Below are 16,869 nucleotides of genomic sequence, written 5' to 3'. Positions count from 1 at the left end.
CTTGCTAGCTGGTAGCAGAAAGACAACATCATCTTGGCTAAATCCTACAGCTTCCTTCAGCCCAGAAGCTCTCTTTGGAGCACAGGTCCCTCCAGACAGGCTATGCAGTCACTTATGCAGAGCCACTGGCTCCAGGGAATCAAATGACCCAAAATCTATTGTATGCCTCTTGCTTCCCTTCCCCCAAGTAGCAGGCAGACATTTGATTAGCAGCATCCACTACATGTAATAACAAAATTAGAAAGAAACAAAAATAATATGCAACCTTAGTCTGTCTTTTATGATGGGATGCAGGTCTGATTCCCAAGATATGTAGCAGATTTTGGAGCTGACAATCCAAGACTCGTGGCAGAGAGTCCACTCCACATTCCAGGAGTTTCTATGACATCTTTATTCCTTTATCAATCCTAATCTTTATCCATGAGGTGAGAAGGTGGCTGTGTTCATATAGCCCAATTATAAAGGCGGTATTGTGCTCTAGGGAGACCCCTTGGAGGTCTTTTCTCTCACTTCCCTCATATCTGCATTTTTCCTCCTCTAGGTTTCAGATCTAGATGTAAAGGCCCAAGAGTGTCTGTCTGCAGCCTGGCACTCTTGACACTCTCAGGTGATTCCTTTGTGTCAGCTCACAACTGCTCTGCTGTGGGAAATGTGAGCTACACACGTACTTCTTTCAGAGGCTGGAGAGCTTAGGTGGTTAATGGCCATTTCACCTCTGCTGGCTTGCAGCCATCCCTATCTCCTAATTTATTAACATTTGCTAACATTAATGTTAAATACTGTGAAAGAGACCATAACCCTATGATCCCCAGCTCATTACCAGCTTCCTTGAGAGGCTGCTTCTGCCACGTTATCATCAGCCAACCAACAAATAAACAGGTTGTTTTCCCTAGGATGGAACTGTTATAAGACATTTTCTTCCACTCAGTTTTTACCGAGGTTTCCATGAGATAAACGCTACTCACGAGCACCCTCATCAGCTGCAGAATCCACCTTCTTTTCAAAATATGGAAAAACATCAGCAATTCTTTGCAAAAGCAATTGAGTTCTCACTCTGTTTTCCAAGGCTTATTAATACTTCTTGACTTTTACTCTCCTGTGTTTTCCATATAGCAAGTGCTTAGCCCTTTAAAATGTGAACAAATAAAACAAATAGGCACAGCTCACTGCAAAGTGGAAGTGTGGGATTACTCTGTCAGCTTGCCCTTTTCGCACACTGCAGGCCTGAGAGCAATTAAATGAAGCTGACACGCATTAGCAAGGCAGCCTAATTGAGCCTGAATTGCTAGGGAAATGGCGATAGCCCAAGCCTGTATGGATTCGAGAGCACCCCCATTAGGGAGTGTTGATCAATACCAGTGATTATGACATTTTGAAAATAAAATTGATTGTCCTTGAGTCAAGTGGAAGAGAGGACTCGCTCACACACTGCACTGCTTATAGTGTCTCTGCTCAATATGAAACACTTTGTGGAATGGCCATTGCCAGTCTTTCCTTGCTGTCTCTCTTACAGGGGCAAAAACTCCCATGACTTTGATTCTCTTTGCTCTGGAGGCCTTTTAGTTAAAAGCTCTATAATAGACTTGGAAGTATTGACAATAATAATAAGCTTATGGGTGAAATTCTGACCTCGGTAAAGTCAATTGAGCCAGAATTTCACCGTTTTATATATCCACACATATATATGAAGTATATACATATGCTCTTAACAGATCAAATCTGTGCATTGATTCAGTCTTTTTATTCACTTTGCTTTCTAATAGTTTGCTTACCAAAGATCTTTTAGGTGTGAGCTAATAAAATGAATGTGTTTTCCCCACGCTTAAAGCAGAAAATAAAATTAAGAACCTTTTCCCCCAGGAAACCTTCTTCAAAGGAAAAAAGCAGGAGATCAGTATGACTTGCCCTTCTTTGTGGAGCATTTTAAGCCCGTTCAGGTGTTTGAGCTTATGGAAAACTGTCTTATAAACTGGCAGATTTCCCAGTGAAGGGGGACACCTCATCTAGATTTCCTGTGAGGAAACTGGGATAATATGGTTTCAGTTGAGCTCCTCTGATTTACGCTTGGTCAGGATCAAGCCTCATTAGGTTCAAACATGTCTTCTGATGTCATGGCCAGAAGAATAGAAAAGGATACAAAATAAAGTGGGAATCAACATGACCAAGTGCCCATTTAGTGGTCAGAATAAGAAATATGGATAAGCAGAACATGGGGATAAAGCTATATGAACGATTTCTTATGAAAATAAGCTGAAAAGAACGTATTTCTTAGACTGCACAACAAAGCAAGGCCTGCAAGGAAGAGAAGATATTTTAGTAGGTCAACTAGGGGGAGGGGGAAAAAAAAAAGCTTAGACCTCTTCTTTAAGCTGTTCCTGGACCTCATGAAACACCTTACCTTTGCCTATCATTCTTATATATGCAAACTGTCTTGTGAGATGTACAGCAAAGTAAATAGTGAGTTTGATTTAGATAGTTACAAGTTGATACAGAATTTAATTTAATCTGAATACACTGATGTGAAAATCTTAATTACCAGATAATTATAATAATCACATGATTGTAGGGACCTCTGAAGATCAGCAGAACTTCTAGTTACTGAATTTCGTTCATTTCCTCCTCCTATTAGATAACTCAGACACATTTATTGAAGAAATTAGTTAAATTTTTTTGCTATGGTTTATCAGTTCCTTTCCTCCAGTACTTTTGCTAAGGCATTGTGGAAAAAAACAGAACACAAAATATCAAATAGCTCACAACTGAGAGAGCTTCTGTCTGCCAGTGGCTCCGTTTAGTTTTGTGACAGTGAACATCATGGTGTATCTCAGATGCTGCTTTTCAGGGCAGCTGTGACTTGTCTGCTGACCAGCTGACTCCCCGCTGCCAAAAGGAAAAATCCTCACTCACTTCCTCCAATCCTTATTCCTCCTTTCCCACTGCTCCTGCCCTCCTGGGCAGGCTTTCTGTCTCTCTCCTTTCCAAAGGCTAGGTAAGCTACCTTCAATGTCAGAAAATGATCCCATTCTTTGATGTACTATATCCTACATGCAGTAGACCAAATTTAGATCTAGCTGACAACTTCCAGTCTGAGCAGCATTAAAATTCAGTGGTGGGTTATGTATTTCTCCATAGTGCTTTGACTTCTGCTGTGTAGAGCAATAGACTTGAACATAATAGTTTCTTCAAAGCTTAAAACATATCTGTTCTTGTACTTTAAGTCAAAATATAGATTACTTCTTCTACTCAGCTGCCTTACATCTGAGGGAGATCTTGATCTACCTCTGTGTCCACCTCCAAATTAGTCTTCATGTCATTAGACCAGTCTCTTCTCACAACCTGTTGGTCAAATCTCTTTCCTATAGAAGAAGATATTTCCTAATACCACAGACTCAGTAAAAATAGGATGTCACATTCTCTTCTTTTGGTCTATTTGTCACTTTCTAGCAGCAGTATTAGAAGTAAAATGGTTTTTTCTCTTAATTTCTTTTAAGTAGTATTTGATTGTTTGTGATGCCCTGAATCTGACGTATTCTGTGAGATAATACCAAGGGCTGTCGTTTCTTAGATGTTAAAATCCAAGCTGATTGGAGAACAGGCAGTTCACCAGCTTGAGGAAGGATGCCAGGGTTGGGAGCAGCATTCTTCACTTCATCCCATCCCAACACAGTGGTCCTGTTAGATGTGTCTTTGGAAAAGTTCCTTGCAGCCTCAGAAACTATCAACCTCTCTCTGAGCCCAGTGTCCATCCTTACATTAGATGCCTCCATCTCTACTTGATCCTGCAGCAAGCTTCCTGCTCTCTCCTGATGCTGCAAAACTGACCACCTCTTGCTGCCAAATCCTGTCCTCCACCTACACTTTCCTGCCAAGGCTCCCACCTCTGCTCCTTTGAGAATGACACACTCCAGTCCATTAAAACAGTGTAACCGCAATCATACATGCAAACAAAGCCTGCACTGCTAAAACGAATTGCTGCCTACCCTGGATCCCCTCCTTGCCTCCCTGCAGTACCCCCACTGGGAGAGCAGGCTGGCACTTCAGCTCTAGTGATCTCGAGGCAAAAAAAGCAGGCTGTACTTATCTTAACAAAGTAAATAAGAAAACAATCTGCCTCACAGGATTTTGCAAAAACCCACAAACACACGTGGACAGAATCAGGCATGTGGCAGCTCTAGTCTATTGCCCTGTCTTGTTCTTTTGATGCTGAGATATATCTGCCCAAAGAGCACGCTCTCATAAACAGTAGCTTTCCTTGACACTCTGTCACCTACCGCTGCCACTGATGACCAAGGGGTTGCTCAGCAAAGAAGGAGCAGTGGGGATTCATTCCTTGGCTAACATCTCAGAGCATTGGCTTTACACACTGCCTGTGTGGGACTGCCAAAGCAGTCTCCACACAAGCAGAAAGCGAGGTCTGGCCACCCTTCTGTGTGGCAGCAGGGAGGGAGCTCAGGTTATCAACACATACCTCGGTCAAGTAGTTCCAGCCAGACCTCGAAGGCTGCTAGAGTGGATATGCTTTTTATTTCAAATGGCAGTTTAAAAAAAAGAAAAAGAAAAAGAAAAAGGCAGAAATTCATGCCAGTGTTAGCATGGAACGAGATCCACCAGTATCCAGTCCCCTGTGAAAAAAGCCATTTCCCTCTCTTTATTCACATCAGAGCACTTCCAGGTATTTTTGCCAGGACTTTATAAACTGTTCTTACTACTGTCATATATCGTGCTTGGCTGAGGATTTGTGCAGGAAGAATAGCACTACACATAAGTATTCCCACCACACAAACATCTTGGCAAGTGAATTAATTTATCAGTATATAGCAAACACACTACCTAATGAGACACATGCCTATTTCCTGCACTTGGACTTGTGTTTGAGTATTCATGGCTGTCCAAAGCCCTTGTTCAAAGTTGATGTTGTAATCACATTGATATCATAATCACTTGGCCAGATCTATTTTAATGTAAACACGGAAAAAGCCCTATGTAATTGAGCACCTTCACTAAGCTACCTTTCACACTAAAAGGGCGTCCCAGAAAATCCGTAATGGACTATGAAGAGTTTGACTCCATCTTCTCTAAGAAGCCACTGTGAAAGCACTTTCTCTCTATTCTTTTCCCCTCAGAGTCTGCTGTTAAGATGTCTGCAGCATCAATGAGGTTTCTGTACGTTTTCCACATCATATGTAATAGCTGCAGTTAATAAAACATGAGTTTTACCAATCACCAGAGCCTGGTCCCAGATCCTTTCAGTAATTGTTCGTCTCAGCAAATTGCTTAGAAATGCCACGTTGTTTTTTTAAAAACAGTGATGATGATGATAATAACTTGCATCAGCTCTGAAAATCACTCTGTCACAATTCAAATCAACATGAAAAAATTGTCTGAGTGATCAGCCATTGGAAAGGAAGGTTCAGAGTGAAACCAGGGGAAATGTTGAAAGTAATCTCAGGTTTGGAGATGCTACCAGGTGATAATGTTATTGCAAACAGGCCTTTTGCCAAATGGAGTATATCAAGTGTAGTTGCCTCATGGTTCATGGAAGTATTTTTTGTAAACCTATTAAATATCGGTATGTTGGTCCATCTGTTGCTCTTGAGACACCCACAGATTTCTGGGATTAGCAGGAATCTCGTGCTTTTGTTTTTTGTGACAGTTTCACACCACAGTATCTGTTGTACTGGACTTTGCCGTAACGCAAAATGGAGAGGACCAGTGTTCTTTGCTTGTTAGTTTGATTTTTAACTGTTTGAATGCATGCTGCAATAATTGCATTTTGCAAAGATTTTGGAAGTAAACGTTCTTGGTTTTATGCTCCTCCTGACAAGCAACAGTTACAGCCTGTGAGCATGACCTCTGCTGTCACAGAGGCTGCCTTGTGTGTGGAAGGAAGCTGAACTGCATGGAAGTTCCCCAAATGCCACTGGAGTAGATGAACATATTCTTATTAACCTTGATGAACTTTCAATCAAGACCCCTGGCAAAAAAACACCAGGGCTGAGTACATTTCATTATGTGTTACCTGGGGATAGGATTCCAGAAATTGTTTTTCTGATCTATCCAATGCATAGATTGTACAGAATACTAAATCTGCTAAAGTGATAAATACCTGTTCTACGACAAGTCTTGATATTTAATTTTCTCATTTTTAAAAAAATACAAGTTTAACGTCAGAGGTCTACCTTTGTTCTCTTAGTGACATTTCTAAAACCCCAGTTCTGATCCACAGAGATGGTTTGTTTCCACTCCGATACATCATCTTGTTTCCAAAATGTGCTAAAATTTTATTTTGATATGGTCACAACATTGCAGTATAATTTAAAATATTGGCTGTAGCATACTGTCAAATACATCTGTCATAACGCTGTTCAAATTCATACTTCAAGGGACTAGAAAAAAAAACCAGACAAAAAGTAAAGTCAAAGCAAAAGTAATACCTTGTCATAACGAAACATTCATGCATTCAGAGACCTAGCAGGCAATCACTGCTGAAAATGAAGTTACTTGTTTTAGGCAAAACGGTGTCTTTTGTTGGAACACTGCTCAACGGAGTCGTGGTCAGTCCCACTTTAGTGCTTGTCACGAGGCAGAAACTACAAAGCAAACCATTACTTTTAGCAAAACTGCCCTTGAACTGCCTACCTGCAAAACTCTGGTTGAAAGCCGGCAGATATGTGCTGTGTCTTCCCTTTCTGTTTGCCAGGTTTTGGAGCAAGCAGTTTTGCATTCACATTCTTTCTTGCTCCAGAAAGAAAGGAAAGGAAGAAACAAACAATGGTAAACTTTGTATTGTAACCCTTACAAATGAAAAGTCATCTTAGCTTTTTTTTATGCCATGCACTGAAATTATAAAGCAGCTGTGTCCCGCAGGCAAATCTGAGGGAACTCACACATAGTCATTTAATCTGTAGCCGCTATGGGAAGCAGATGTCAGGGAAGAAGCATGGTTTCCCTTGTAGACAGTTGGTGGTCTATAGGAGGGAGCAGTCCTTCTTAGGCTGCTGGGCTGTGTCTGGTAAGGTGTCTCGTTCCCACCACTCTGGCTCGACGTGCAGAGCAGAGCACCGCCGAGGATTGTCAAAGACGCAGAGACGAAGCCAAGGTAAAGAGCTTGACCTATCTCATACTTCATCCCGCTGGGAAGCACGGGGTTGTAGAAATTCATAACGACGTCATTAGTGGTCCAAGAAACAGGTACCAGGCAGATGAGACCGGCCAGGATGAAAATGATCCCCCCTGAGACCGCGATGGGAGCTTTGGCAGAGGTCCCCTTGGCACACTGCGTGCACTTCATCCCGACGACAGCGATCACACATCCCAGCGCAGAAAGGACGCAGGAAATTACCATCATGGCACGGGCAGCTTGGAGGTCACGGGGCAGAGCCAGCTGGGAGCGGTGCACTTGGCACTGGTAGATGCCGGTGCTGTGCCAGACGCACTCCATCCACAGCCCTTTCATATAGGCCACAGCTGTTATAATATTGGTGCCCACATGCGCCGTTCGCCACCAGTGTGGCAGAATGGTAGCAATTAATGTTCCAATTAGACCGAGCAGGCTTAAAGAGAAGCCAAGTAGCTGAACAGCCGAGCTTGCCATGTTAATGTTTGTCCTGCCTCGTTCTCTTAATAAAGCACCTCTGCTTGAATTCCTTCAGAAAACACGAGCTTTTCTTGGAAGATATGTGGCTGTTTTACTTTGACACCTTCTGCTCTCCTAATAAAAGGTAATTGAGGAAAAAAGGAGTTAATTATTACCCAGCTGCGTTACCTCTCCAGCCAGTAAGGTGCATTCCAAGTGCAGTTAGTGTAACAATTAGCATAGTTATCACTGTTAATCGTACTTTTGTGGAAGTAATGGGAAAGTAAGCTTCCCTCTTCACTTATATAAACAGTCTTCTGTTGCCCACTGGGAAGAGAACTCAAGACAATTTATGAAATGGAAAAAAATATTTTAAATGCAAATATTCCTCTTCCCAGCAGACTCTTCAAAAAAACAAACATGATTTCCTTTCTAAAGCAGAGAATTAGCCAGTGTTAACACTTGGAATGAATGAGATTTATAAAGTAGAGAACTTCAGGTTGCTTTACACGATGAAAACATTCCCAGAAGGTCATAGCAGGACTAGGAAAACAATGAGGGTGTATTTGCTCAAAGTAGGGAGCAAAGAGAGTGATTTAAAACCTGTGGAAGAGGGTAACAAGTATTGGATTAAAGTCACTTTCCTGACTCGCCAGTATTTCTTGAGGTTGTGTTTTAATAAAGCGACTCAAAGGGGAACAGTTTTCATTAGCCCCTGCGGAGTTTCAGCTTATGATTCTAGGTTGTGGGCAAAATGACAGCATGCAAACCCAGATGCACATCATGGAGCTTCTGCAGAGCAACACTTTCACAGTTTGATTGTGTATACATTCCAGTTGGAAAACAAGAAATAGTAATTCTTCCTTCTGTATAAATCACAGATTAAGTGGTCTTTTCTAATGGCTGCCTTGCAAGGTCTGTTACACATCATGCATTATGTGTGTGGGCAGAAACCTGATATTTTAATACATAAAATAACTGTTGCATCAAAATTCAACTTGGAATTCAGAAACAGAAACAAATTTAGGCTCCAATTCTGCAAAGACCCGTGCACGTGCTGAACGCATGTTTGTAGAAGAAAGCATAAGTGCCTGCAAGACTGGGCCTTACCAGGCAGAGGAAGAAAAACTGTCTGGACAAAGGAATGAAGAACGTTAGAACAGCAAAATCACACGATGGGAGAAAAGCGGAAGCTGGTTTACACTCCCCTTAACTCACTAATGAGGCAGCAGTGCTTGAAATGTGCATCAATGTTGATGTTGGTCTCCAGACTGTTGTCACATGCACTGATCTCTCCATAACAAGGAGATGGGACATGTCTTCCCAAAACAACTCAGAATTAGCCTCAGACATTGTGACAAAAGAAAGAGGGGAAGAACACAAAACATAAAGAAAAGCATAGGGATTACATGGGCTAGGCAGGACAGCAACGTGGGCTAAGAGCCTGGTACTTACACATGTTCCTTTTATTTGTTTGGAGTGTGTCTGCTGTGTGCAGATATAGGATGGGGAGGAATGTGCTATTGGACAGGATCTGCATAGAAATACCCAGCCCTCTGACTGGAAGGGAAGAGAAAAACCAAAGCCAGCTTTCCTGTAGTGTGGCTAGTTTTGGGAAGGCATTTTCATGCTGTTAGAGCTTACTGGCCTTTCAGATACTTGTCACGTAATACTTAAAATAACTGAGTTTATCTGGCTGTTGAAGTAATTTGCCTAATTTGCAAACAATGAGCCAAATGCAGAGGATATGATATCAGAAATCATCGTTACAGGTAGGTGGAACTGAATCTCTCTCTGCTTTCTGCCAGGGAAGGTCAAGCTGTAGATTTCTCTCTTTGTACCAACTATTACAGAACATTACAGTGTCACAGGGCACAGGTTAGGTCCAAGAACAGCAGGAGAAGTAGAGCAAAAGTAAGCAAATGACTGTCTCAGTACTGGAGATGTCTTCTGTTCCCACTATATGCTTTTGGTAAAAGCTCTAGAAGTTCCCAATGTGTGTTTGTCTTCCAGGATATTTGGCTTGTATGTTAAGCATAAGGAAAAATAAGCAGTATTCTCCTTTTTTACTGCATTACTGTTTGTCTCTTGTGAGGTATATCATTGCATGCCACACACCTTAGAGAAATTATCCTGGGATCAAGGAGATCCAGACATAGCTTTGATGCACTGTAGGAGGACAAGGGATTTATCCAGGTCACACAGGAAATCTGCAACCAAACTGGAAACATAGTCTGGTCTCGTGTGTTCCTGTCCCAAAGCCCAATCTCTGCACCACTTTTCATACCCCTGGACTCTGCCTGGTCTGAGAGTTCTCCATTCCCTCAGTGTTTTTCCCTATGAAGTCTGCAGATCACTGCAACTTGAGATTATCTAATTACTCAGCCCACACATTATATCCGTGTATCTCACACCATTCAGAAGAGTGCTTTAGGTTACTCTTGCATCTTTCCAAATAGGCTTTCAAGGTCAGGCATCAGGCTTTACAGCTAATCCCAGTGAGAACGGGATATAAAAGGTAAATGTGATTTACACCACCAGTCACGGGAAACGGACTCCCAATTTAATGGAGGTCAGAATACACCAGAGCTTGGCAGCAGCTATTTTTAGATGTCATTAAGGCGTTATTTTTAAACATTAGCCATTAAAAGCCTTCTAATTTAAGAAACCAATGTTAATTAGCCCCACTTACTTGGCATCATGGTTTCCATGTGCCTTTCTCAGCAAATGTCAGCTGCCCCTAGTGCTCAGTAACACTTTAACTGCTGTGGACCAGCCTTCCAGATCTTGCTTGCAGGTGGCAAAACCAGCAGTAACTTAACACATTTATCTCGAAGAACATCAACGGCCTTGTTAAAATGTCTCACCTTACAGCTTTGTTCCTAACGGGTTAGGCGAGGAACATGACCGCCACAGTGGGATCAGGTGAGCAGGTGGTTGGATGTTTCTCATGGGCTGACCTAGTTAAACGTGAGAATGAAAACAAGCCACTTTTTCTGCATGGATCGTGTTTGTTGGTTAGCATTTTTTTTTTAGAAAGTGAGTGAACCGGATCTGACGTTTGCAGGGCGCTGAAGATGATGGCTGTCTGGGGTAAAAAGCCATAAAAGCTGGTAAAATGGCTGCATGTTTCTGAGTTGGGGCAGTAGCATTACTGCCCACAGTGCACAACTGCCAAAGAAGTCAGGGATGACTCTCTCAAACAAAGCACTGTCCTGAAATGGCTCATTTCTGCTTTTGGCTTGCTCAGCCAGACATTCACATCTCAGCTGCTGCCGAGTACATGAGATGTGAGCTGTTTCTTTCAGGAGAAGCCCTTTTTAGCTGCAGTGGTGTCTGTTTGCACCCTTCTCCAGCAGTAACACCAGCAACCTCCTGGGCTCTTGTCCAAGCCCGCCATCTCAGATAAATACTTTTTGTCTTCATCCTCTCAGTGCAGTTTGGCTTGTACTGGTGAGAAGCTTTAAGCTGGCTGAACTGAACCCCCTGTAGCAGACTTGAATTGATGAGCATTGTTACTTTACTACAGTACACAGGGTGCTGGAACCCAATGACAAGCCCCCACAACTGGTTCAAGCATGCATGTTTAGCCTTCATGACCTCCAAAGTCCATGTAAGCACGGAGTAAGATGATGTGTAAATTTGTGAAGAGAAACTGTGTAACTTTTGAATTTCCTTGCTCTGCCAGATGATACCAGGTTTATTTTTATGAGCACAAGGGTTGGAAAGACAACTTTTTAATGCAAACGTTAGTCATACAAACGTTAGTTATACCTAATTCTTGTGTTATACAGGAATGGCCAGGATAAATCCCTGGATGTGCTTTCCACTGGACTGTATCACAGCTGCATTAGCCTTGCTAGACATAGTTTCAAAGTAAGCTCCAAATAAACAGCAGAAACTGATGTCACTAATCTGGGTATTTACCCGGGATTAAATGACAGATGCATGTTTTACTGCTGCCTCTTTCATTGTTTCTCATTTTACTATTTCCCTACTCATATCAGTCTTCTCCTTTTGTTTCTTCTCTTTCCAAGCTCTTCCTCCAGATCTGTGAATTGCTTCTTCTCGTTCACTCTACAGTTGCAATGTCTCATCCCCTGAAGCTCAGATTGTTCTGCCAATGAATTTTAATTCAGTAATTTCAGTAATTCCCAGTGCACCCCCTTACCAACCTGCTTCCACTTCAGCCCCTCACATTCTCTACCGATTCTCTCAAAACCAGTAGAAATCTGTCCTGCACAGGGGGGGTGATTGGTGATGTCCTTTGCAGATGTCCTTACCAGCTGCAGACTACTGGAGAGGCAGGCCTGAAGTCCTCCCTGTTGTGGAGCTCAGCTGAGCCAGGTCCTTAAGTATACATTCATTTTACATGCTCGCTTAATCTCACATAGCCTGAATTATTAAGATTGGGCCCATGTTTAAGTGCCAGCTGGATCAGAGTTTTAAGGCATGCTCAGGTAGTACCTTCGCCAAACAGGCAAGTGAGGTTACCCACTCTGACACTGTGAGTTCGGCTGTTTCACCTCCCCAGGCCCTTTCATTGCTAACTCCAGCTGAAATATTTTCAGGGGAAAAAAATTAACTAACTTATACTCTATAAGAAGAGATCCCTCCGTGTATGTGGGTGAGGCTGGGTAGATCTGAGAGGAAAAAAGGCCCGCTAGGCTCACAGTAAAATTCTTCTTTCTCCCTCTCCTTTATTTTTTTAAAGACGAGATTAGTAAATCCATAAAACTTTGAAAGGCACATTGTAACCAACCCTGATCCTACACCTACTTCCACCCCCTCTCTGTGAAACAAGTCCTCATGGCAAACACTGACATTGATCACTGAACTGCAGCTGCTGCTCTGCCAAATGTGCTTGAGGAGCCTTAACCCCTCCTCAGATCTACAAAGCCTCCAGGACTTTCCCTGTGCAGTGCTATTGGGTTATAACTGGCCTTGTGCCACCTCATTGCTTCTTTCTGTATAGATTAGATCCTTCTCATGAGTGTCAGGGTGCTCTGCCTGCACACATTTTTAGGTGTCTTTTTGGTGTCTGTCTTGGTTATGGGTACTGCCATTCATTTCACGGCTTGTTCCTGCCTGAGAGGAGTCACAGATCATCTCTGCACCAGTTACTGCCAGCTTCGAGATGATGTCACTTTGAAATGTTATTGTGTGGATCCTCCTTTTTTTTTCTTTCAATCATGGAAGTAGTTAACTTTTTGGGGTGCATTATTTAGGGTTTTGCTGGAGATATGAACTGAAATTATATAGAAATCAATAGATCTGGAAAAACTAGAAATCCCACAAACAAAATGTATTGGGACTATATTTTGATCCCACTTAATTTTACTCCCCAAATTTTGGCATCTTGACTCTGCAGTCTTCCAGATAGCCAGGGGCCGAGGTAGGTTTCTCCAGAGAGATGTTTAGATCATCACTGGCATGAATTTCCCTCAAGAGCTGCTACCTACTTTTTGGGATCAGTAAGGGCAGCTTACTGGGATCTCCTCACTGAGATGCTTCAGTGCCTTATCTGAGACATCTGAGATGAGGACTGCAACAGAAAGCGGTTTGCATGGCATTAATAGGCAACAGGGTTAAGGGATGAAGGCAAGACTAACCAGAAATTGTATATATGTATGCATCAGAATATATACATATTTCCAAACTTGTAGATATTCCCAAAACTGTTCATATGGACTAGACCTTTCAAAGGAGCCTAATAAGTTTGAGCAGCTTGTGTTTTGAATCACATAATCATAGAATGGTAGGGTTGGAAGGGACCTTTAGAGATCATCTAGTCCAACCTCCCCGCAGAAGCAGGTTCACCTAGATCAGGTCGCATAGGAACGTGTCCAGGCATGTCTTGAAGACCTCCAAGGAAGGAGGCTCCACACCCTCCCCGGGCAGCCTGTGCCAGTACTTTTGGATGTGTCACAAGAAACTTTCTAACGCTCGACTCTATGGTAGTCAGATTTAAACTCTAACAACTGGGAAACTTAACATTTTTTGTCACATCTATAACTGTGTCTCAATGCCCATCCATAAAATCTGTGATATGGAAAAAAGAATGAAAGGACAAAATTATCCAAGACCTAAACTGTGATTGTATTAAAATGATCAGTGTGCTCAGACAGGGATATAGGCATATAACTATTTGTCTGGCAGTTGAACAAAGGCTCTTGTGCTTGGACCATTTGCAGCTCACATGAAGTCATTTCTTATTGAACATAGCCAAGGTTATTAGTTTTGAATGATAATAAACAACCACGACGTGGTAGTGGCTTGTCTGTGTAGTATAACATCGAGGAGGATATGATGAAATGTACTTTTATAAAGTGTACTCTGCATGCAATGTGGCTACTTAATTCTGCCCTTTATTTATAGTATTAATATCTTAAAAGAGCATTGTAGCAAACATACACTATAAACCTTCAGTTAATTTAAGAAAGTCAAACCTTTCACCAAAATTGGTTTACTGGAGGTGTTTGTTTGCCTGTGGGATGCTGCTAGATGAGTCAGCTTAACATACTAGAAATAATGAACTCTTTTCTTACATGTTGACTGTGGCTGTGGAAGAAACTCTGCTGGAGTTGTTAGAGCCTACCTGGGTACTCTTAATTTGGATTTGTCTGCAAACACATAAACATTATAAAGTGCAGTACGTGTACACGATAAAATGGTCTTTTTTCCTTTAGAGCCCTCTCTCCTTTGGTCTGGAGTAATGGCTTGTATTTAGGAAGGTGAAATGTGTTCATTTCATTTCAGGTTACCATCAGGGATGTTTTACTCGCATTACTCCCAAAGCTCCTGGGCAGTGTCAGGCAAATCACAGGTGCCAGATTTCATTTTGAGGGGGTACCAAACGTGACAAGCATAACAATTAAGAAATTCAGTGGGAGACAAGACAAAGCAATGTGCTATGAAATATACTATGAAAATCAGATATGTGGTTCCACTTGCCAAACACTAAACATTGGGTGACATTTCTAATAGGTTTTGGCTTTTCTTTTCCATGTGCAAAATAGAAAAAATTTCAACTGAGGGTAAGTTCTTCAGTCTTTGAAACACAGATGTTTTGCAGTGTGACCACAAAACCATTGCTCTAAACTTAGTGTAGCATTTTATTGTAAGTTAGAATAGAGGGAAAAGGCAAGGCAAGAGTTTATCTCAATATTTATGCATGATATCAACAAAAATAACCTGTGCAAAATAAGGGGATGTGGGAACTGAAACTCTAATCATTTCTGTACCAGTGTCTTTGTGGACACTTTTACTTCCAGAATAAAAGCAGCCGAATCAACATCAGAAAGTCTATCCATAGCCTTGTGTTGGAAACAACCATATCCATTTTTGGAACATGATCTGCTGGAATCAGGGGAAGTCTGTGCGTAGGCTGGCCTTTTATCGGTCCCTCAGATTAAAAGGCCACCACATCTGCAGAAAGGGTTGCAGCTGGAATGACGCAGAACTTACGGGGGGCTCTGTGCCCCAGAGGATTCCTGTCTGCAAGCGTGAGCTGGTAAATTAATCGCTGCCCAGTCAGATTACGAAAGCCTAAGAGCTAAATCAGAGTATTTATTACCTGGGAATGCCACAGGATGATGGAGTGATTTTAGCCTGAAGGTCAGAAGCCTTTGGGCCAGGCTCTCAGCTAGCATAAATCCACGTACCATCACTCAGTGGAGGGACTGAAACTACATCAATTTACACCAACACAATGTTTGGCTTCTGGGAGCTTGGGAGGCAGGGGTTTTGAGCTCTGTCGCCCTGTTTGCACGTGTGTATCTTGATGGCTACCTATTGTATCCAAGTTATTATAATTTATGACCAGAGACTGTTGTGACTGCCAGTTGTACGAGCATTTTCCTCCAGATTTTTCTTGGGTGATTTTGTCCAGTCAGTTTTTAAATGACTCAAGCCTTGTAGTTTCTAACATTTCCTGTGGCAGCCTGCTCTACAGTCTGCTACGCTTCACGGTTTAGAAATACATCCTGAGAGCCAAACCAGATCCTCGGGCTCTTTCTCCCAGCCATATTTCCTTGAATCAGCCTAAACAAATTACCTTGTGGATGTGTACACCCTGCAAATACCTACTGAGAGTTATCATACCTTTTTTACTATCCGTGTCTCACCTGAGCTCACTCCCTCTTCCCCTTCTCCTCCCCCCTCTCATGTTATTTACATTACTTAATAGTGCTTGAAATACTTTTCAGCTCAATTTAATTTCATCTTTGCTGCAAGGCTCTGTATCTCTATCTGTGGATGTTATGCTGTCTTTGCCCCTTCAGCCGTTGCATAAAAGGATCTCAGAAAGGGATCGTGCTACTCAGACTGGCACAGGTCCACTCATTGCAAAGCCTTCTTGTTTATTGCTCCTAGTCAGCGCTATCCTGTGATGCAGGTGATTTCAGAAACTCCTTCCAAGTATTTGAACCGTTACGCTGTTAAAGACTGAAATCCAATTTACCAGCTTGCCAGCAGCACAACCTGTTTGGGGTCTATATCTTCAGTTATCTTCTCGTCCCTGGGATTGGCAAAGGCTTTGCAGAGGCAATGGCTGGCAGCTAAACCAGCCTTCCCTTGCCGACCCCCTGTCTCTGGGCTCAGTCCCGGGGGCGTTGGCAGTCCCACACAGAGAGCCTGGTGCTCGCTCGTTGAAAGATCTAAGGCAGAAAATATGCACTACCGCAAAACCTGAAATAAGATCTGGGCTGCCATGCTTCACTCAGCAACCACAAAGCAGAAGGAGGAGGGGAAAGGCCATTTGCTGGATCTGAGCTAAGCTGTCCGGAGTCAGCAGGATGTCTCCCTGTGACTTTCATGTGCACAGACTCAGGACATCCTTCACCTTTCCCTTCTACCCCCCTCTTGGCCTGCTAAGCTCTCATCCTAACCGTCCACAACTGCATAGGTATTCAGAGTCCACTCACATTTTTTGTTTTATTTGTGGAGTCTCCTTCTCTGGAGAGTTCCAAAACATACCTGGATGTGTTCCTGTGTGACCTGATTGAGATGATCTTGCTTTAGCAGGGCAGTTGGACTAGGTGGTCTCTAAAGATCATTTCCTACCCCTACCATTCTATGTTTCTGTGTTTCTTCTGGGGAGCCTTCCAGGCAGAACTATGGTCAATCTCTGAGCAGTTCATCCTGTATGCCTGTGTATGGTGCACAAACTGCACCTAGCCTGGACAGATGGGCAGCACGAAGGCCTGGTGGCATCTGTGCTGCCTTGGGGCTCCACATGCACATGGTGCCCCCTGTCCAGGTTTGGCAGACCCTAGGGTCTCAACTGGCAATGC

General features: G+C 42.7%; 1 protein-coding gene across 1 annotated transcript; it reads right to left on the bottom strand.

The window, feature by feature from the left end:
* Positions 1-6,883: 6,883 nt before the first annotated feature.
* Positions 6,884-7,594, bottom strand: CLDN14 (claudin 14). Its single transcript, XM_010196208.1, has one exon. It carries the CDS (start codon positions 7,592-7,594, stop codon positions 6,884-6,886), a length of 711 nt encoding a protein of 236 aa, XP_010194510.1.
* Between the last annotated feature and the right edge of the window lie 9,275 nt (positions 7,595-16,869).

Source organism: Colius striatus, chromosome 1 (genome assembly GCF_028858725.1).
Source record: "Colius striatus isolate bColStr4 chromosome 1, bColStr4.1.hap1, whole genome shotgun sequence".
In the NCBI taxonomy this organism is placed as follows: Eukaryota; Metazoa; Chordata; class Aves; order Coliiformes; family Coliidae; genus Colius; species Colius striatus.
The sequence above is the reverse complement of the archived record's forward strand: the minus strand, read 5'-3'. Positions and strand labels throughout refer to the sequence as shown.

Bases quoted from the DNA above. Each gene is read 5' to 3' on its own strand.
- CLDN14 (XM_010196208.1), bottom strand. From the start codon at position 7,594: ATGGCAAGCTCGGCTGTTCAGCTACTTGGCTTCTCTTTAAGCCTGCTC.